Source organism: Oncorhynchus mykiss, chromosome 16 (genome assembly GCF_057628025.1).
Source record: "Oncorhynchus mykiss isolate SJ-2025 chromosome 16, ASM5762802v1, whole genome shotgun sequence".
NCBI classification, from domain to species: Eukaryota; Metazoa; Chordata; class Actinopteri; order Salmoniformes; family Salmonidae; genus Oncorhynchus; species Oncorhynchus mykiss.
The window spans coordinates 55,938,364-55,960,702 of NC_143037.1; the positions used below are offsets into that span (position 1 = coordinate 55,938,364).

Consider the following 22,339-nt stretch of genomic DNA (forward strand, 5'->3'; position numbering starts at 1 on the left):
CTTCTATTTTTTGTCATAGAGAAATGAGATTGAAACTGATCTGGAAGAGGGAAGAAAGATGAGAGGAAAGAATAAATGTTTTCCCTTTGTCTCCCCTTTCCTTCTGAGGGTCCTGGGCAGTATCCCCCCTGTCCTTCTGTCTTAATGCCCTGGACCAAGCCTCTTCTCTCTACTTCCTCTTTCCCTCTCTCTTCCAGGAGCATATGTTAAGACTGGGCAGTTCTCTACTAATAAGAGGCTCCTATTGTGTCAGGTTTCTTTTTTCAGTGCAGTAGTAGTGGTTGTTATAATTTTGTTGGTGGGGAAATGGTGCAAGGCTTGCTGTGCGGGCAGAAGGTTTTTATAGGACTCTTAATGAGTTTACCTCCAGGTGGTCGGCTCTGTAGACCCACTGCTTTGCACATGTTTGTTTGTTCTGCGTTGAGAACAGTCAGGCCCTGAAGAGGTCCACATTTCACCTTCTATCCCCTCTTTCCTGGTGAGAGAAGTTTGTCAGTGAGCGGTAACAGAGAGCATTGACATGAAACCTTGTCATGAATACTTTAAATTCAAACAGATGCACATGTATACGTTCAATATATACTAAGCTAATATGTTTTTAAGCCTGTTGTTCATGCAGTATATAATAAATGATAAGCAGGCCATATGTGATTATTAGGTTTGTTTAATTGAGTTGCAGTGTTGGCAGTGTCAATGTTGGCAGTGTCTCCCTCACCCCTAGGGAGAGAGGCACGTGTGGCACATTCAACTCCAGTAAATAATCAAACAGCCCTTTCATTCTCTTCAAGAGGTCAGCCCTTTTGCAACACCTGCTCCCACTGGAGGAGAAAGAGAAGCCTCTCCGGGGTGGCGACCTCTGTTACCACGCACCTACGTGAGGTCAGGGGTCAAAGAGTGACCGGTGTGGCTGCCCATCGTGACACTTCTTCTCTGGGAGAGGTGTCCTGTTTCTCTGTGACCTCCAGAGAATAGAGTGAAAAGTTGGTCATCATCAGAAAACATTTTCATACATTATTGTATAACAAATAAGTAAATCATTCATTAATACATTTCCTAAATTTGTGCAGGTCTAAACATCAAAATGTCTCCAGCCATTATAATGCTACATGAAAACATTGTCTGCAATATTGTTTTCTTTATTGTATTGTCTATTTTAGATGTGTGTGTGAAACAGATGTAGGAACATGCATGGGGAAACAGCTTAATAACCTTGTGGCCGGTTTTGAAGTACTGTTTAAAAGATGTTAACAATGTGTTAATGTAAGCAGATTGACTTAATTAAGTCTTTTTTTTCATTTGTAACAATTTCATAATCAATATTTTACAAATCGCAATTGCAAGGGGCTTTGCCTCTCTGGATGACAGCCATAGAAAGCAGGCCAGCAGCTGCTTATAATGTCACACAATTTATATCTTAGTGCATAAGTATGGGGGAGTCCTACATCCCCTCACCCTCCATACATTATCTATATACCATGAAGGTTATTTGCATACAGATGCCAACTCAGCCTGGCTAGTTGGATGAGAAAGTGGGGGGGGGGGGGCAATTCACCCAGTCCTTTGGCTCTGCGCCATGGCGACAGGAATGTGGAATTAAAATTACCATGGATACTTCGGAGTGTGGGCCGGTACTAATTCATCTTTGAAAATGTCTAATCTAACAGTCATATTGGCTGGGCTTCAGCAGTCTGCAGGTAGATTTGATATTTTTCTGGCTTTCTTTTTGAATGAGGGGGAATGGTGGCTGCTGTATTGCCGGAGGCAAGGTGATGAAACAAAAATAGTCTGGAGACTAGAAAGTGAGTGTGCTTATGGGGGGGGGGGGGCTGGGTTGTGTGGGAGGGAGGGAGGGAGGGAGGGTGTATGAGGGCAGGTGGCATGAACATCTAGAGTAGAAGGCAAATTGTCTTATTGGGAGGGGTGTGGTGGGGGGTCTATTGAGAAGTTGAGCGATGAATGAAAAAAGAGGACTATTGGCACGTTGTCATATTCACTCCACCAAAACAAGTGAACCTATACTTTTCGACATCTGCTGAGCTTATTCGGCAAGGCATGGCAGAATACTATCCACACAGTACTAAAACTTTGAACACAAACCCATTGGTGAACACTCCTCTTGATTGCGTTTCTCTAACAACTCCAAATATGTCCTCAATATTTTGGTATTTTATGTGTGATGCATTTTTACAAATAGAACATTTTTATGAAATGATTATCTGAAGTTCGGTTTGTGTTTACCACACCATACCTTTTTAAGCTATCCCTCTTTGTAACTTCAGTCTTGCAACTTTGAGTCACTTCATAGATCGCTGTACACAAACAATTCCAGCAAAATGTACTTGAAAATACTGAAATGTGTCTTTTTTGTATTTGAGCTTCAAATAATTATTGAAATGATCCAGGGATATTGATGCAGTCGATCTTTTCACACTAACTTTAGACAGACTAGAGTGATATTACACTGAAGAGTGACAGCTGTGGCAAAGAGCCTTTTTTTCACTATTCACACACAAACACACACACGCAGACACACACACGCAGACACACACACACGCACATATACACAGAGTCCTCATTAAGCAGCCAATGGCCTGGAAATCATCCCGCTGGCTCCTCCCCAAAGTGTGAGCAGCCTTTGTTATTATAATCAGGCTCTTAGTGTGCAGGGGGCAGGGGGTACGTGTGTGTGCGTGTGTGCAGTGCAGCAAGACTTGGCCATCCGTCAGTAGGCCTCCTCACAGCTCCCATCCGTAGGCCCATACAGCATCAGATTTTAAAAAACAACTACTGATGCAAACACTACAAAATACAGTTTATTTTGATGAAAACCACGTGAAAAACACCAAATCGAAAAAAGTACATTTCACGGTAATCATAATCAGGTCTCAGCCATACGTCTCAACTCTCAAAAGTTTGAGCCTGCAGAATACCTTTACGACAACCAGAAGCGCTGTCAGAAAGGGGGGGGGGGGGTCATCAATATCTGCAGGCCATCTGTCATAGGGGTCTATGGAGGTGCACAGTCTCCACTCATAGGACGAGGACATATGGTGAACCATAAAGTTACAGAGCACCATTCACAGGGAGAGGAGAAGGGCCAGACTAACAGAGACACAGGGACAGACAGACAGACAGACAGACAGACAGACAGACAGACAGACAGACAGACAGACAGACAGACAGACAGACGTGAGTGGAGAGAGTTGAACACAATGAGAGAATGGGAAGCAAGTAAGAGAGAGAGATGGCATTTGTAGATGACAGTCATGCTACAGTGTGTCAAATGGTAAGCATGTGTCTGAGAAACGTCCTTCATTGATTTGTAACTAACTGATTGATAGACCTGTCAAGCCTTGACTAGAACTCAGTGATCGGGGTTTGGCATCCCTTTCTGACAGAACACAACCTTACTGTAGCATGTTGCTGTACTATAGCACAACAAATGTGGTGTAATAGCCTGAAAGAAGAACGTAATTACACTGAAATTAAGGGTATAGGCTATCTGAGTTTTCATTAGCCTATGAGTAGGCATAATAGGCCTATAACTTGCTTCCACACTATTGCTATGTTATAACCACTTTATTGCATGCTATTCTAAAAAGTGCTACTAACATAATTGTATTGACTAAATTCATCTGATTGTGCATTTGTACACACTACTTCAGTATTATATAATTCGTTTCATTACATATTATGGGAAATTGGTAGGGTATGCCTTCCCTTCACCTGCTGATGAGATTCTGAGGGAGGTATATTCTAAGAAATGAAAGCTTCCTTTCAGAGACACTTTGAAAGCTCAAGCATCTTTGAGGAGTTGCAATGAGAGAGCCGGGAAAAAGTTTAATTTCACTTGTGACTTACTAGGGATACCGCGACCCCTTTGTGTTCCCTTTCAAATGCATTGTTTTGGAACGCTAAGAGTGTGCGGCGCTCTCATTGGCTGTTTTTGGAAACAATAAAAGGACCGGTGGCCTCTGATTGGTTCAAATCGACAGCTGCCCAATAATACCCCCCTTCCCGACTCGTAAGTTTCTCTACCCAACTTTGCTTAGTATGAAGTAAAGTTGCTGTGTTTGGAAGCGGTGTGCAAGGGGAAAAGTCACAGCAAAGATGAAGATGAAGCTGTGTAAAACTTTTTTAGGTGAGTCACCTATTTATCATCTGTTTCTCGCTCTCTCTTCAGCAAGCAATGTGTTGATGGCTAACTGAACTATGGTTAAGAGCAGGTGTGACGATCTACGCATCTGTCACTTTTTAGACTGTTAGGACAGGCCTTGCCTGCTCTTCTGTAGTAGCCTAAAATTGCATGTTCTCTATTCAAAGTAATTTAAAAACACAGTAGCCTATTCATCGTAAAGAAAGTATAAATATTTGCATTGGCTTTTGTGATGAGAAAGAAGCATCTTCCACCCACTACAAAACACTCACAGGTGGCGTCAACATTTTTTAAACATACTATAATTATGTTAATGTGACTTCTTCGTATTTCATTAACAAAAACTCATCAACTATATTTACACAATGTCTAAATTTAACCCAAAATGTACGGAAGCTATAAGCTTGTCGACAACCTATAAAAAAGGTTGATTTGTAGACTGTGCCCAGTTGCTGCATTTTCTGGGCCTTTTAGCCGTTCAGCTGTTTATGAAAAGTTTTTTAGTATATGGCCGAATATATATTAACAGAAAAACAATGTTGAATCCTAACCACACAAGGCCCTTTGTGCTGACCAAAGATTTCCTGAACTCACACTCTGTTCAGACACTTTGTTAGACAAAGGAAAGTTTTGTCCCCTCAGGGATTAGTGGCTCTTAACTCTGTATAGGAGACGTCAGGCTGCAGGCGTATTAAACATTTTTGTGCGGGGTGGGGGAGTCTGTCAGATTGGTCCATCTGTTTTTGGGGAGTCGAGAGAGCAGCCTACCCTTTCGTCGGTCACCCACCATGTAATATTTATACAGCATGTCCCAGTCATAGCAGACCCGACGCTGATTGTATTCCAGAGCAGGGCTGTCCATCTGCACTGGGGCTTTAAAACGTGACTGAGATGAGGGAGAAAAAGGCCCCAGCTGGTAACCGAAGAGGAGTTGAGACTTTAAATATGCAAAACTCTTTTGAAGTTTATCCAGCTTTAACAGTGCCAAAATGTTGTTAATTCTTTCACCATATTTACAACCGGACGTTTGAGGGGTATAAACTAGGCCTACTAGGGTACTTTATATGCCCAATAAGTAAAAGCATTTATTTACACGCATTCAAAAGTGTTAACTACTATAAAACTACTAATAGCATATTCGTTTTGTTTATTGATTGGTTTTCCAAATGTGTATAGGTATAGGCTTCATGATTTGTGATTAGACCTAGATTATGGTCATAATCTATATATTCGTGATTATATTATCATTCATTAGCCTACTCTATTTAAACAATACATTGTTCTAAAGTAGATTTTTTTATGTAACATTATTTGATTTTCATCAAAACAAAATCAGTAGAGAACAAATATAGGCAAAGATACTTATTGGGCTCCCGAGTGGCGCAGGCACTGTATCTCAGAGCTAGAGGGGTCACTACAGACCCTGGTTCGATTCCAGGCTGTATCACAACCAGCCATGATTGGGAGTCCCATAGGGCGGCGCACAATTGGGCTAGCGTCGTTCGGGGTAGGCCGTAATTGTATATTAGAATTTGTTCTAAACTGACTTGCCTGGTTAAATAAACACTGTAGGGTTACTACTACATTGTCCAGAGGCGCTCAGGCTATAGGCCTAATCATATTTTGCGGAGTAATGCCAAGAAAAACTAGTTCCCTCTGAGAGGGCTTTTTTTTGCCTTGACACCAATGTTTCAGTTTTTGTGCCTGTAACAGACACCATGCAATCGATAGTTTTTTTCTTAAAAAAAAAATATCGGTATTTAAGTTAACTTTGAAGGAATTTAAATCGGTGTGAATTGGAAAATTGTTTATATTTAGCTCTGAGAGTATTTACCACATCTATAAGGACCAACGTTACAGTATGTTTATGGACCGCAGTTTTAGCAGAACGCTCTAGCTACTGTCCATGGTGCTGAAACTAAGGCACGCACCACCCGGGCTACTGAAATCTTCAAAATATTTTTACGGTGCTTAGATTTACCTTGATACTGATGCTGATGGAGGGTGTAGACTACAACAAATTATGATTGATGCTGCAGCATGACAACTGATCTAAAAAAAAATACCGGAGTACCCGAAGCCACCTCTTAGATTGTGGGCTTTGCTATGTTGTGGGCTTTGCTATGGTGATGTCAGAGCATGGGGGGAGGGGTGAACAATGACCCATGAGCGAAAGGTAAGGCAATATTACGTAGGCCTGTTCTCGCTGACAAAGGCAAATGAAGCCATGTTTTTTTGCTTATGGATTTTGGAGTAGGCTATTCTACATTTAAAGTTGGAGTAATGCCGCTTTTGTAAACTGAAGACTGGTGGAAGAGCACTGAGCTCCGGATTATGTTTGATGTCTCTAACGGTCAATGAAAGAGTTGCGGGGATATTGTGGAGGTAGTATTCAACGCTGAGAAGAAGTTGTTGAAATAGGATTCAGGAGGCCCGCCTTACCTACTTGAAAACAACGAAGCAACCAGAGCCATTCAATAATGGTATTTATAATCATATTATGGTTTCAAATTCTGTAGTATAGTTAAATGCGTGTGTTCCTCAAATGTATTTGAAATCAGATTGTAAACATATTTATTATCTTTTCGCGAACATCCATTGCTGTTGGTTTCCATCGCCTAATGGATGTCCCGGTCTTAATTCTTAAAGATGCAGTCTCTTTAGGATGCTAATTCATATAGAACATAATTGTATCTTATTTCACACAACCTTCAGTACTATAGATGTATGGCATGAACCAACAGAACACACAGTTCTCTTTTGGTAATCCAAAAGTCATCCAAACGGCCAGAGAATGTCATTTCGGACGAATGACGAACTCTTTTGATAGTCACCTTTAAAAAAACGTTGATCGTTTTTATATGAGTTTCAGATAAGCTATATTGTTCACAGTTTGTAAAAACATTAATGTGAGATTTGTATCGGACTTCGTGTTGCTTAGGGTTTCTGAAACTTCGAGAAAAGAGGCATATAGACCTAATGTTGATAAGTTTGAACGCTGCAGGCCTATTGTGTGGCATTGTACATAGCCATGTAATTGTATTTGATGGTTCATCCTTTCTTTCCATTGCGAAGAGCCTATAGAAAAGTAGACTACCGGGGTGATAATATAAAATAATATTTGAACCACTAGGCATATTTGTTTCGGTTTAGGGTTCTATTGTGAAAGTCATTTTGTGGTTTTGCAATCCGGAGAGGCATATGCCTTTATACGTGCAATGTAGCCTACTTTTCTTGTCCTTATCTCGTGTATGTTTTTTGTCTTTATATTTCTGTGTGTGGATGTTCAATCGATGATCAAGGCCTAAACCGGCATGTTATTTGGTTACAAAGTGGCTTTGCAATGGGCCTACTGCTGCTTTGCCTGTGCTGTTTGCCTGTGCTTTCCTACTCGGCTCGCAGGGGCTCGTGTTTGTAGTCAATGACTGTAAAATGTGTCAGTAGGAAACTGGGGGAGGTGGAGCTACATATCCGAGAGCCGATGATCATGTGCCCCTCAAATGTCACCATCTCCCGGGGCTATGTGCGCTAAGAGTGCCATTACAACGACCTTATTATTATAATAGCACTAGAAAAACACACCCAAACTTGATATTTGAAGGCTCTCTCTCACTAAAGCAAGACCGATTAACTTGAAGACGTTGTGTCATAGCGGAGTGTGTGAGGTCGTGTTAGCAGCACCATGGACAGCACCGTGGTGTTTTTGTGCAAGGCCGATAAACAAAGCCACGAAGCCATTTTCTTTCTCTTTAAACACATATTCATAAATAATTTAAATGTATTCAAATGTGTCCTACTCTAGGCCTTTAGTTCTAATTCCATTATGTGCAAGAGAGATGAAAAATAGGCTAACATGGTCAAGGAGGAGGCTTTGGGTAGGCTAGTTGCATTTCTGTTGTAAATGCAGTTTAATATTTTAGTATATACTGATTAACTGTCTGGTTCATTAAAAGCTATTCCTCAAACAATATAATCACCACCGGTTATAACGTCCAACTATATAGGCAAAGTAGGCCTAATCATAGGTATGCCTAAAATGCTATATGATACATATTTTTTTGCACATTGCTGCATGTTTAACGCAACATGATCTTGGAACAGTGTAATGTCATTGATTTAACAGCGCTAGTGATAGCACATGGGCAGGCCTTCTGTACTTTTCGGCCTACTGTATTGTTCTCTTCTAATTCTCTGGGAGAATCCCAACCACACAGCCCTATTGTGTATGGGGAGCTTGTTGTGTTTGCAATAACAGTCATGGTTATTTATCACCCTGTTATCAACCATCCACCGTTTTTACCTGTAGCTCTGTCCAGATTGAACATGTGATGATTTTCTAGGGGTGCCCTTCAAGGATCGTTTTGTGTTTAATCTTTTTAGAACATTTTGTACACAAATAATAAGAACAACGGATAAGAACACCAACAATTAATATTACATTATGTAATGGAATGAAATTGCCATACACAGAAAAAATAAAGCATGTCACACAGTATCCCTAATAGGTTAGGAAGGAAGGTTAGGTTAGGAAGTCACCAGTATAGGCCTGTCTAAGTATGTACACAATATATACAAAAGTATGTGGATACCCCTTCAAATTAGTGGATTCTTCTATTTCAGCCACACCGGTTGCTGGCAGGTGTATAACATCTAGCACACAGCCATGCAATCTCCATAGACAAACACTGGCAGTAGAATGGCCTTACTGAGGAGCTCAGTGAGGAGCCCAGTGACTGTCAATATGGCATCGTCATACACGTCAGCACAATAATTGTTTGTCAGGAGCTTCATGAAATGGGTTTCCATGGCCGAGCAGCCGCACACAAGCCTAAGATCACTATGCTCAATGCCAATCATCTGCTGGAGTGCGGTATAGTTTGCCGCCATTGGACTCTGGAGCAGTGGAAACGCATTCTCTGGAGTGATTAATCACGCTTCACCATCTTGCTGTCCAGTGGACGAATCTTGGTTTGGTGGAGAGAACGCTACCTGCCCGAATGCATAGTGCCAACTGTAAAGTTTGGTGGAAGAGGAATAATCGTCTGGGGCTTTTTTTTATAGTTCAGGCTAGGCCACTTAGTTCCAAGAAAGGGAAATCTTAATGCCACACCATACAATGACATTCTAGACAATTCTATGCTTCCAACTTTGTGACAACAGTTTGGGGAAGGCCCTTTCCTGTTTCAGCATGACAATGTCCCCATGCACAAAGCGAGGTCCATACAGAAATGGTTTGTCGAGATCGGTGTGGAAGAACTTGACTGGCCTGCACAGAGCCCTGACCTCAACAGCATTGAACACCTTTGGGATGAATTGGAACACCGACTGCAAGCCAGGCCTAATCGCACAACATCAGTGCCCGACCTCACTAATGCTTTTGTGGCTGAATGGAAATAAGTCCCCACAGCAATGTTCCAATATCTAGGCCTCTGTGCGACCCTCCATTGAATTTCGAAATCCCAATGGGCCTCTCGAGCCAAAATGTTTGCCCAACCCTGATGTATGCTGTATGCTGTTGTTGTATAACCTTGACTGTGTCCTTTGTCTCTCATCTCCAATAGAACATGAGTTCAGAGGGCAGCTGCTGAACCAGAGGTGGACACGAGGAGACAGAATAAGCAGATTCTGTGAGACCAAGAGGAGCCTTCGAATCAAAGTGAGAAGCTGTGTGTGTGTGTGTTTGTGTGTGTGTGTGTGTGTGTGTGTATGTGTGTGTGTGTGTGTGTGTGTGTGTGTGTGTGTGTGTGTGTGTGTGTGTGTGTGAAAAAGAGAAAGAGAGACAGATAGTAAGTGCAGTGTCATGACACTCTGTGTGTTTCAGATGAGTCAGGACACAGCAGAAACGAGAACCCGGACCCGCTCAAAAGGCATCAGAGGTGAGCTGGGGCCAAACACACATGCACGTACAGTAGGCACGCACGCAGCCACCGCACGCAGCCACACAGTCACACACACTAATTGAAACGGCTTCCTTTGTCGTGTATTTAGGATAAGTGTGTGTCTTATGATGTTCTCTCTCTGTCTTTTTATTCCCCAGTACCCGTTGAACTCGTGGGAGCAGAGTTAAGGTGAGAGAATAGGTTTTTTTCTGCTACTGTATTGAATCCAGCCACACAGTTGTCTTATTACTGTATACATGTAGTCCTGAAAAATACAATATGGCTTTAGACTGGTTGGGTGCACTAAAACCCGAGCATGCAGAGATTCAGAGCAAATAAACTAGGCTGGTGATGAACTGAAAAGCACATACAAAGTTTGAACGTATTCATTGTGCAAAATTAATAAAACAAATGTTTGTTTTCTGTTTGTATCACTAAGTAGCTGCCCCACCCCCGGGTGCGATGGTTCAGGCCATGTCATTGGGAGATATTCACGCCACAGAAGGTATGATATACTAACTAGACTAACCACCAACAACTCTTAGCTCTCAAGTTCCTCTGCTAACACCGTTTCTTAAATACAAAATACTATTAAATTGAGAAAAAGCTCCATTAAAAATACCACATATAGTGGTATTAAGGGTACTTCGTTCTCCAGTTCTCCAGTGATTTTTTAACTTTACCTGTTGAAAAACAATATCCCATGTATAAATACAGTACATACACTAAAGGGTAAAAAAATATGTTTTGAGCAAAATAGTGTTTTTTAGACAACTGCAAACTTCAAGGAGTAGGGCATTGGTCTGATGGTGACTTTGCGATGTCATCGGCCACCCTCCTTGCTCAAGGAACAGTAGAGAACCAAAGAGGAAAGGCTCCTTCCCCCACTTGCGCCATGTCATGAGGATACCTGGACCATCTATTGAGATGTGCCTTTTGTTAAGTAAATCAGGTGTTAAATGAGATGAAAAGGAGACTGGAGTAAGACTTTAACACCCATCTCCTCACCTTGCACCCATAGCATTCTTGGATGCCCAATAGTGAAGAAGAGGAAACTTGTGGAGGCGGAGGCAGAAGAGAATCAACCCGCCCCCAAGAAAAAGACCCTGCCCCTGAAGTTGGCCATGGACGAGGGCTTCAACACAGCAGACAGTGACGCCGCCAGTGAGGCAGAGCATAAGGAGGGGGAGGAGTCAGAGGAGGAGGAGCAGAAAGAGAAGGAAAATAGCAAAATGCCAAACCCAGCCATGTCCATGAAAGGTGAGTCAAGAGAAGACCAGAATCCAAGGAATATATCACATTTATCATGGATTGCTATTGGCTATTGCAGTGGTACAGATTGATAATGATACTAAAGTAAGTATTGATGGAAAGACAAATACAGGGAGAGCTCATTATTTAGCAATAACCTATCAACTCTGCACTGTACACAGCCGATTGCTCACAGGTGATACCCGAAGACACAGAGAAAGAGACGTCTGTCGAGTCTGACACCATAGCTGCACCTGAAGCAGGGACTTCGCAGAAGGACACAGCCACCACAACCCAACAGCAAGCTTCCACAGAGGCAGAAGCAGAGGCAGTGGCAGACAGACACAAAGAGGAGGTGCAAGTAGTGGCAGAGATACAGGCCGCTGAGGAGGAGGATGAGGAAGATGAGGATACAGTTGATGCACACAGAACAATAGAGCATCCCAAAGGCGACAATGAAACAGGGAGAGCAGAGAGTGAGGAGAAGCAAAAGGAGGAGGTAGGAGAGGAGGAGGAGGAGGGAGGAGGGGAGGAAGAGAAAGAGGAGGAGAGGCAATTTGTGAGTCAGGAGATCTCAGATCACCAGTATTCCAGTGGCGACTATAGCAGGCATCCGGCAAAAGAGGAGGGAGATGAGGAAAAAGAGAAGAAGGGAGAGGAAAAGGAGGAGGAGGAGGAAGAGAAGGAGGAGGTGGAAGAGGAGGAAGAGGAGGTAGAGGAAGAAAAGGAGGAAGAGGAGGATGAGGTGGTCTACATGGAGCCTGCCATCCCTCTTGCCCCTAGTAACCCTGCTCAGGAATGTGAGGATACAGAAGTGGCAGCGGGGGAGGTAAAGATTGGTTCCCCGTTGACTGAAGAGGAGGAAGAGGAGGAGGAAGAAGAGGAGGAGGAAGAAGAGGAGGAAACAGAAGCAGGGGAGGTGGAAGAAGAGGACCACAACTCTCACAAAGCCCCACCTACCACAGTGGTCATTGAGATACGATCTGAGGAAGAGGAAGAGGAAGAGGAAGAGGAGGAGGAAGATGACTGTCTCTCACAGGGTTCGGGTGTGACAGATGACTCAGAGACCTGGGATATGACCCGGGGGAACTTGGGACTGCTGGAGCAAGCCATCGCCCTGAAGGCCGAGCAGGTTAGAGGGCCGCACGTCGACCAACAGTCTCCAGAGCACCAGCACTACCACAGCCCCGACGACAGGGCCAGCAAAGCCATGGACCAAGCCATGCGACACAGAGGACACCACAGCAAAGGTAGGACAGTTTATGCTTTATCAGGATATCTTTTAACCCGCCATAGAATCAGAATCATGTTCCAATTGTTAGGGATTTTGCTCACTCAACATCTCTCCCCTTCCTATCCAGAAAAGAAGGAGGTGAAATGCCCTACCCCTGGGTGTGATGGGACAGGCCATGTGACTGGGCTGTACCCCCACCACCGCAGCCTCTCTGGGTGCCCTCACAAAGATAGGATCCCACCTGAGAGTGAGTACTAGCAGAGCACTGACACTCTAATACCAAAGTTCTAACAGCGGAACATTACACGTACTCCTTTGAACAATTGACACACATTCTTATATCTCTCTATCTCTCCCTAGTACTGGCCATGCATGAGAACGTGCTGAAGTGTCCAACTCCAGGATGCATAGGCCAGGGTCACGTAAACAGCAATCGCAACACACACCGCAGGTATTATACTGTCCAACAATTACAACCTGACATTGACCTTCTATTTCCGGTGGAATTCTATGAGAAAATGTATACATTTTCACTATCTCTCTTTGTCCCTCTCAGTCTTTCCGGTTGTCCCATAGCAGCTGCAGAGAAACTCTCCAAGGGGGGCCATGTCACCCCCAGTCACCCCCAGCCTTCAGTCAGTGAGCCCCCAACTGGGAGTCCCCATTCAGACAGAGTTCTCAGGTGAGCCCTCTCTGGTCCTCCCTTTCTCCATATTTCCACTTACGACAATAGCTGTCCATCTGATGCATTTTACTAATCTTTTACCCCTTCTCTTATACAAAATGTTCTGACTGTTTTACCACCTCTGTCTCTTACCTTTCACCTTCTCTCTCTCTCTCTCTCTCTCTCTCTCTCTCTCTCTCTCTCTCTCTCTCTCTCTCTCCTACAGACCTATGTGTTTTGTGAAGCAGCTGGAGATCCCTCAGTACGGCTACAGACCCAACATGGTGCCTGCCACACCCCGTGCCAACCTGGCCAAAGAGCTGGAGAAATACTCCAAGGTTTCCTTCGACTATGCAAGCTTCGACGTCCAGGTGTTTGGGAAGCCTTTGCTGGTTCCAAAGATACCCGCCACCAGTCAAACCTCACCCAAAGCCTTCAAATGTAAGATGATCTTGGCATTTGTTGAATTTCTGTTGGAAACCAAAATGACATAGTTTTTTCTACCCTGTAAGCATTCTATGGACAAGGTATCACAGCAATTCATACTCTGGTTTGTTTCCCTGGCACCTTTTCCACATTCTTATTCAAGTCATGAGACCGATATTAGCATTTATTTTATTTTATTTGTTTTATTTTTAAAAGTCTATATACAGCATGTGCAAATGAAGTAGGATAAGGGAGGTAAGGCAATAAATAGGCCATGGTGGCGAAGTGATTACAATATAGCAATTAAACACTGGAATGGTAGAATGTGCAGAAGATGAATGTGCAAGTAGAGATACTGGGGTGCAAAGGAGCAAGATAAATAAATAAATACAGTATGGGGATGAGGTAGTTGGATGGGCTATTTACAGATGGGCTATTTACAGATGGGCTATGTACAGGTGCAGTGATCTGTGAGCTGCTCTGACAGCTGGTGCTTAAAGCTAGTGAGGGAGATAAGAGTCTCCAACTTCAGTGATTTTTGCAGTTCGTTCCAGTCATTGGCAGCAGAGAACTGGAAGGAGAGGCGGCCAAAGGAGGAATTGACTATGGGGTGACCAGTGAGATATACCTGCTGGAGCGCGTGCTACGAGTGGGTGCTGCTATGGTGACTAGTGAGCTGAGATAAGGCGGGGCTTTACCTAGCAGAGACTTGTAGATGTCTTGGAGCCAGTGGGTTTGGCGACGAGTATGAAGCGAGGGCCAGCCAACGAGACCGTACAGCTCGCAGTGGTGGGTAGTAAATGGGGCTTTGGTGACAAAACAGATGGCACTGTGATATTTGCTGAGTAGAGTGTTGGAGGCTATTTTGTGAATGACATCGCCGAAGTCAAGGATCGGTAGGATGGTCCTTTTTACAAGGGTATGTTTGGCAGCGTGAGTGAAGGAGGCTTTGTTGCGAAATAGGAAGCCGATTCTAGATTTAATTTTGGATTGGAGATGATTAATGTGAGTCTGGAAGGATAGTTTACAGTTTAACCAGACACCTAGGTATTTGTAGTTGTCCACATATTCTAAGTCAGAACCGTCCAGAGTAGTGATGCTGGATGGGCGGGCGGGTGCGTGCAGCGATCGGTTGAAGAGCATGATTTAGTCTTACTTGCATTTAAGAGCAGTTGGAGGCCACAGAAGGAGTGTTGTATGGCATTGAAGCTCGTCTGGAGGTTAGTTAACACAGTGTCCAAAGAAGGGCCAGATGTATACAGAATGGTGTCGTCTGCGTAGAGGTGGATCACAGAATCACCAGCAGCAAGAGCGACATCATTGGTGTATACAGAGAAGAGAGTCGGCCCGAGAATTGAACCCTGTGGCACCCCCATAGAGACTGTCAGAGGTCCGGAGAACAGGCCCTCCGATTTGACACACTGAACTCTATCAGAGAAGTAGTTGGTGAACCAGGCGAGGCAATCATTTGAGAATCCAAGGCTGTTGTATCTGCAATAAGAATGTTGTAATCGACAGAGTCGAAAGCTTTAGCCAGGTCAATGAATACGGCTGCACAGTAATGTCTCTTATCGATGGCGGTTATGATATCGTTTAGGACCTTGAGCGTGGCTGAGGTGCACCCATGACCAGCTCTGAAACCTGATTGCATAGCGGAGAAGGTACGGCGGGATTCAAAATGGTTGGTAATCTGTTTGAAGATCTTAGAAAGGCAGGGTAGGATAGATATAGGTCTGAAGCTGTTTGGGTGTAAAGTATCTCCCCCAATTGATTTTGAAGCTCAACAAAGTCACTTATAGATGAGTTGAACATGATGCATGAAAAATGCAAACATAAGTCTCATGACTTCCTTAAACGTTAGCATGTGAAAACAGTGCCAGGGAAACTAAACTATGGCATTTATTGCTGTCTTACCTTGCCCATAGATTGCTTACAGGGTAAGGAAATGAATGTCATTTTGTAATTTGGGTGAACTGTCCCTTTAACTAACAAAACATAACTTTTTCGTTTCACATCAGTATTCCTGAGAGAAATTGGTTGGTAGTCTAGGATCACGACCCTGCTGGTTATAGGAGAACTGTAATGGCGGCTTGGTGCGTGTTATACTGTGAAGGTAAATTCTAATTTGCACACACCCACCCTCTCTCTCCTCTACAGCTAAACCATTCCCTAAGGCCACGTCCCCGGGCCATAGCTTCTCGGGAGGATATGCAAAGAGCAGTTCCTCCTCGTCCTCCAGTGGCTACGATTACACCCATGATGCCGAGGCTGCTCACATGGCTGCCACTGCCATTCTGAACTTGTCCACACGCTGCTGGGAGAGTCCAGAGAACCTTCGCACCAAACAGCAGGACCCAGCTGGCAAGGTAGGCCTCTCTGCTACCCAGCTCAGCCCAGCCTAGCCTATTTGTGGTTGACTTTATAAAGAATATATTCTTCCCTCTTGAAATTATTTATTAGACACACTGTATTACTACCCACACACGCACACACACACGCACCTATACACACACACACACCTATACACACACCTATACACACACACACACACACACACACACACACACACACACACACACACACACACACACACACACACACACACACACACACACACACACACACACTAACATAGTCCTTGTACCTTCAGGACATAGATATTGAAGTGGATGAGAATGGGACACTGGACCTGAGCATGAAGAAGCCCATCAAGATGGAAGGGATGCAATCACCAGACCCCTGCTCTTCCTCCTCCTCGCAGCACCCGGGAGACGTTCCCTCGTCCCAGGGCCACCTACAGGAGGAGTTGGAGGGGCCTCTGGACTTCACTAAGCCAAACTGTCCCAAAGAGAATGAGGAGCAGGATGAGGTAACTGCTTTATGCCAAGTCTGCGACTAACACCAAACCATTGGAATTATGATAATGTAATAGTCTTGAGAGAGGTTAGTGTGTGTTCTAGCCTCAGCTTCCAGTGATACACGAGAATTGGAAATATGGCAAGGTGAGACTTGTGTGATTATGTTCTGATTGCATGATTTTTTTTATACTGGAGCTGTCATCTTTGCCAGATGTACTTTGTAAAATACCTTTTTTCCTTAATGGGACATCCTGGTTTGAATAAAGGGTGGATTAAATGATAAACTATAATCTCCATCCTTACCTGTGTTTGTTTGACCTTCTGCCAGATGGACTATGTGGCCCACTCCTACACCTCCTCTGACGCAGAAGATGATGACATCACCCAGGAGAGCATGGAGGACAGGAAGTACCCAGGCGAGGTCACCACGTCCAGCTTCAAGGTCCAGTTCTCACCCAAAGACTGCAAAAAAGAGGTTCTACTGTAAGAATACTCTAAAATAACTTCAATCCAGCATTCATAACAACGTTATAAGTAAAAAATAACCTACATTTTAATTATCTATGTCTCTCTACCCAGTACTCTAATATCAAGGCTGACACATCACCATTATATAGAATTCAGTTCAAAGTAGTACTGCCATCCAACCTCATGTTTTTGAATGAATTCATTAATGAATTTCTAATCATTCCCAATAATCTCCAGATGTCCCACCCCAGGTTGTGATGGCAGTGGGCACATCACTGGAAACTACGCTTCACATCGGAGGTATGACACAGCCCTACTCCCCTGCATTACAACCAATGCAGTCGGTAGCGCTGATTCACATTGTACGTCTTACAGCTGCATTCATAGTGTTTTTCAGGCACTGACACTGAATGTCAACTAATCTACACATCTGTATAAAAAATCGTGAACTTTCAATAATTACTATACTCTATTGCTCTTATCATGTGCTACTATGAGTCCTGTAAACAATATTCATTGTTATGATTGTGATCGAGATCTTCCCTTTATTCTGCCCTTATTAAATGACTACACAATATACTCTGTCTATATATATATTTTCCATATTTTCTAGTCTGTCAGGCTGTCCTCTTGCTGATAAGTCTCTTCGGACCCTCATGGCTGCCCACTCTGCTGAACTGAAGTATGTCTGTGCTTGTATTACCCCTTCCTTCCTTCTTTCTGACCCAGGCATGTGTGCAGGCAATGGTTCCAGTTCAGCTCCAACACACCTAAAAACTTCATTGTTGTCTGACATCAAGGATTTTAATTAGGTGTGTTAGTGCTGGGCTGGAATAAAAACCTTCACACACTGCGGACCCCCTTGACCAGAGTTTCCTATCCCTGTTCTAACCCTACTTTATACTGACATGACTGAACCCTTTGTATTGTCACTACAATGTGTTTTCCCTCTGCTGCGATCTGTATCAAACAAACTCTATCCCATAGTGAAAGTGTTAGCTACTTTTATGACAAAGCGCTTTCATATCATCTCTACATTTGCAACAAATATGAATATCACATGCAGTGCTATGCTGACCTGACTTCTCTCTGGTTGACTCCCAGGTGTCCGACCCCTGAATGCGATGGATCAGGTCACATCACTGGAAACTACGCCTCCCATAGAAGGTATGCACAGATAATTTATTGCTTTTGTTTAAAAAAAAAATGTAATCCTAGAAAATCCAACTGGAGGATAATCTAAAAAGGACTTTATTCAAATTTCTCTCTACGTCTCTGTCAGTTTGTCCGGATGCCCCCGTGCTAAGAAAGGTGCCGTCAAGACAACACCCACCAAGGATGACAAGGAAGACCCTGAGCTTTTAAGGTTGGTCCACGACAAACCTTCCTTTTCTTTACCATCCACACAAACGACCACCCTTTATTCGGGCCTCGAGTTTTCAAACTATTACTGATTGCTTTCCTCTGTCTCGCTCTTTCTATCCTTTACCCTCTCATTCCCTGTCGTCCCTGGCTTTCCCCCCTCCATTAGTAGATGCCCAGTGCCCGGCTGTGACAGCCTGGGCCACATCAGTGGGAAGTATGCCACCCACCGTAGTGCCTATGGGTGCCCGCTGGCAGCGCGGCGTCAGAAGGAGGGGCTCCTCAACGGTTCTCCTTTCTCCTGGAAGGCCTTCAAGACGGAGGGCCCCACCTGTCCCACCCCCGGCTGTGATGGATCAGGACACGCCAACGGCAGCTTCCTCACACACCGCAGGTATTACCTGGCTTCATGGGCGGACAGGGGCGCAGCCGAAATGGTGGTAGACGAAGAGGAGAGGACATGGTTCACCCACTCAAAGTTTCACTGGAAGACCTGTACAACTCAATCAAATTCAATTGTTTTTTGGCGGGGTTCGTGCAAACACTTTACACAAAGCTGGGCCTAAACCTGAAATATAATGAACCTATTCTAGGTTATTATTGAGTTTGTTTATTTTATGATTTCATTTCATTCGATAGATTTTTACATCTAGTCAGGTTTTTAAAGCACAGCAAAACATATTGGACAAAAAACTGATTGGCATATTAAAATGAACTAAACTAACTGGCCCTATTCTAGCAGTGCTCCATCACTAGCCTCATCTCTCTTTTCGTCTTCTGTTGCTCCTAGTCTCTCTGGTTGTCCCAGAGCCTCCGCTAATAAGAAGAGAACCAGGTTCCCTGGAGACGAGTACATTACAGCAAAGTTCAAGGCCAGCGATGGTAAGTCTGGGGATACACAGTACCTTAAATGTTTCATCTGACAGTTTCTGCACAACAGGGAAAATCGTCATTTCCACTTAACTCAAATTTTCACTTAGTCATGCATTGATTTCAGTGGAAGTTAGGATTTGTCCCAACATTATGAGTGGGTCAAGTCAACAATACATCAGTAAAACGGGATGATCTTCAATTATGTTTGACTGTTTCTAGTTGTTTTATTGGTTGTTACTGGTTGCTTCATTTCCCCAGTTCTGGATAATGATGAAGATATCAAGCAGCTGAACAAAGAGATCGGTGAACTGAGTGAGTCCAACTCAGAGATGGAGGATGATATGATGAACCTGCACACACAGGTGAGTCTGACACTTGTTAACAATACCCACTAAATACTGTCCCGACCATACATTCCCAATTCAAAATAAAAAACAGATTGTATAAAAAGTGTTTCTGACTGGTTTGTGGCTGACTGAAGAACTGTGGTTGATTGATTGATGGTTCTCTGCTCCAGATCTCATCCATGGAGAAGAACCTGAAGAGTATGGAGGAGGAAAACAAGCAGATCGAGGAGAGGAACGATGCCCTGTACATGGAGCTGTCTGGCCTGAGCCAAGCTCTGATCCGCAGCCTGTCCAACATCCGGCTGCCACACATGGTGAGTTACACATAGGGATGGATCACTCAGAGCATGCATGCACTCACGCACACCCACATACTCTCCACAAATGCAACGGCACTCGCTTACAAATTAACGCATACAACTTGTCTTTAAAGTGTTACTTGTGTTTACTTCAGCAGGAACCTATGTCGGACCAGAACTTCGATAATTACGTGGACACCTTGACCCATATGTTCTCCAATAAAGATTGCTACCAAAACCCGGAGAACCGCGCTCTGTTGGAGTCCATCAACCAAGCAGTAAAAGGCATCGAAGTGTAGTCTCTAAAGGTGTGGTGAGACATAATGGAACATACGAAAGGGAGGTAGAAGAGGGTAGAGGAGGCATGGTGACATGGTGTCTGGGTATACAAAACCCAACAACCATAAATAATCATCCCTTGCTTTTGGAATATATACTTGTTTTTTCTCTTATTTGTTTTGGAGAAAATATGTTGTCCATTTCATGTTGCTCCCCTCCCTGTTTGCATGAAGGTTAACAGGATCAATGGACACACAAGTGTTTTTTGTGCGCATTGAAGTAAACTGTGTTGGTGTGGGTGTTTGGGAACCTTACGAGGGGTATAATAAAAAAATACATCCACTTTAATTGTACAGAACAGACTAAGAATGCAGTATACTGGCTCAAATACCCCATCATAACATACGCTCCAAAATAGTGTACTTGTGTTCCAACCCTATTGAGTAATGTTGATAGTATTTATGGGCATAGATATTGCACTTCCAGGAATAGTTTGTGGTTTCATTATTATTGTTGTGTATGAATTTGAGTCTGTTTAATATATTATTTATTCATGTTGTGTTAATTTTGCTTATTTATTCAGCATTTATTTATTGACTTATTTATTTTTACAAACAAAATGACACTGAAGACATTTTTAAACAGCAACTGAGAGGACTTGTTTATCCTCTGCATTGTTGAAAAAGAGGAAATATTTTAAAATATCAACTATAAATTGTTTTATATATCTTATTTATTTGAAATACTGGGATCTTTTTTAAGTGCAAATATTTTGTAACCGACAAGTTTTGATAATTTTTTAAAGAGTTGGATTTTTGTTTATATCATTTCTTTTATTTCCATAAAGTATTTTGAGACACCTTTGCAATGTACTAGGAAAAATATGAACGTATTTAATATTTATTTGATAATGAAGAACAAAGTGAATGGAGATGTTGATGTATATTTATTTTGTATTGTCTATGTCACGTGTTAGTGATGATGGCTGTGTATGGATTAGTCTTTGCCCATATGTTGATTTTGAAATAAAGGAAAACCTGTGCTAACATAACTAAGCATCATGGAATATTTCATGATAATTATGCGTAATTATTGTGAAAGTGTATGAATATTGTTTATGGCTACAGATATTTTGTTGACGTCCCTTCAGAACCTAGAAATGTCAGTGGATATCAGCAAATAACCTATTGGCACCAGGATGGGAAAGCTTGTCATAGTGTTTGATGAGGCGAGTGATTGCGTTCTTCGGATCCAGCACTGCTGGGTGCACCGGTTCTGGTTCCAGAGTCTCAGCTCTCCGGAGAATGCTCCCAACTCGAATGAGACCTGTAGACTTGTCCAATTCAGGAGAGAGGTTTTGGAGGCGGCTTTTCAAAGGGACTACTTTACCACTTTCCAGTGTATGGAGGTCTTCTGGGAAGCAATTTCTCTGGGAGTGCTGGAGGAGCAGGATCTCACATTGAGAACCGTCAATAGCTGTAGAACCAGAGTTTTGAGGGGGAGTTTAGTTGATGGACTAGTAAATGGCTTCAATCAGTTCATTCCAGGTATTGAAGTGAGTGGCGTCTGGCAGCGGAGTCACAGTGTTTTTCTCAACTCTGATAGTTACTCCAGTGGTGCTACAGAGGGAGTCTTTGGCCACTGATTAGGGGGTAGGGGAAGGAATGGAGGGCCATGATTCAACCTGTGTGGAGCCGACAAGCCAGAATCTTTCCTCTGGGGATGTCATCTGCTGGGTTGATCTGTGTGTCAACATACCTCCAGTCCTGAGGTGATGTGTGGTCCAGGATTTTAGTTACACGGTTGGAAACAAAGACTTTGTATTGAAAAGAGTGGTTTCTGAGTTATGTGTGGAGCAATTGAAAATTCCTGGTGTTTGTGATGCCCACCATTTGGTGCGACGCAGACCCGGTTGGGAGCATGGTGAGATAGAGGAGTCGTTGTCAGTCATTTTGAGTCAGTCTACCAGACAAAGTCATGTTAGGATACATCAATTATCCTGTTAGAGCTTTTGTACCGAATCCACTGTGCTGTTTCAGGTGCAACGTTTATGGTCATGTTGCAGCAGTATGGAGGAGGGAGATTCCAAGATGTGGGAAGTGTGGAGGCAACCATAGGACAGAGGATTGTGAAGGTTCGGAGGATAAAGTTGTGTGTGTTTCAATTGTAGGGGTGATCATGTTGCTGGGGATCGGAAGTGTCAGCTGCGAGAGAGGCAGATAGAAGTGGCCAGAGTCAGAGTA

General features: G+C 43.3%; 1 protein-coding gene across 6 annotated transcripts; it reads left to right on the plus strand.

The window, feature by feature from the left end:
• Positions 1-4,062: 4,062 nt before the first annotated feature.
• LOC110491098 (myelin transcription factor 1) lies at positions 4,063-21,144 on the plus strand. Of its 6 annotated transcripts, none has more exons than XM_036947234.2 (23): positions 4,063-4,141; positions 9,718-9,812; positions 9,978-10,032; positions 10,194-10,224; positions 10,475-10,540; positions 11,057-11,295; positions 11,469-12,536; positions 12,648-12,767; positions 12,881-12,971; positions 13,077-13,202; positions 13,411-13,625; positions 15,768-15,976; positions 16,261-16,479; positions 16,797-16,951; positions 17,174-17,236; positions 17,550-17,618; positions 18,041-18,103; positions 18,219-18,302; positions 18,468-18,692; positions 19,089-19,180; positions 19,430-19,533; positions 19,689-19,832; positions 19,973-21,144. In XM_036947234.2, exons 1-23 carry the CDS (start codon positions 4,111-4,113, stop codon positions 20,114-20,116), a joined length of 3,708 nt encoding a protein of 1,235 aa, XP_036803129.2. In that variant the 5' UTR covers positions 4,063-4,110; the 3' UTR covers positions 20,117-21,144. The 6 variants fall into 6 exon arrangements, with proteins under 6 accessions (XP_036803129.2, XP_036803130.2, XP_036803131.2 ...); XM_036947235.2 differs by having other exon boundaries at positions 10,478-10,540; XM_036947236.2 differs by having other exon boundaries at positions 19,976-20,498.
• The last annotated feature ends 1,195 nt before the right edge of the window (positions 21,145-22,339 follow it).

Coding starts and splice junctions, on each gene's coding strand:
- LOC110491098 (XM_036947234.2), top strand. CDS start 4,111: ATGAAGATGAAGCTGTGTAAAACTTTTTTAG. Junction 10,033..10,193: donor CCGCTCAAAAGGCATCAGAG/GTGAGCTGGGGC, acceptor TTTATTCCCCAG/TACCCGTTGAACTCGTGGGA. Junction 13,626..15,767: donor CTCACCCAAAGCCTTCAAAT/GTAAGATGATCT, acceptor TCTCCTCTACAG/CTAAACCATTCCCTAAGGCC.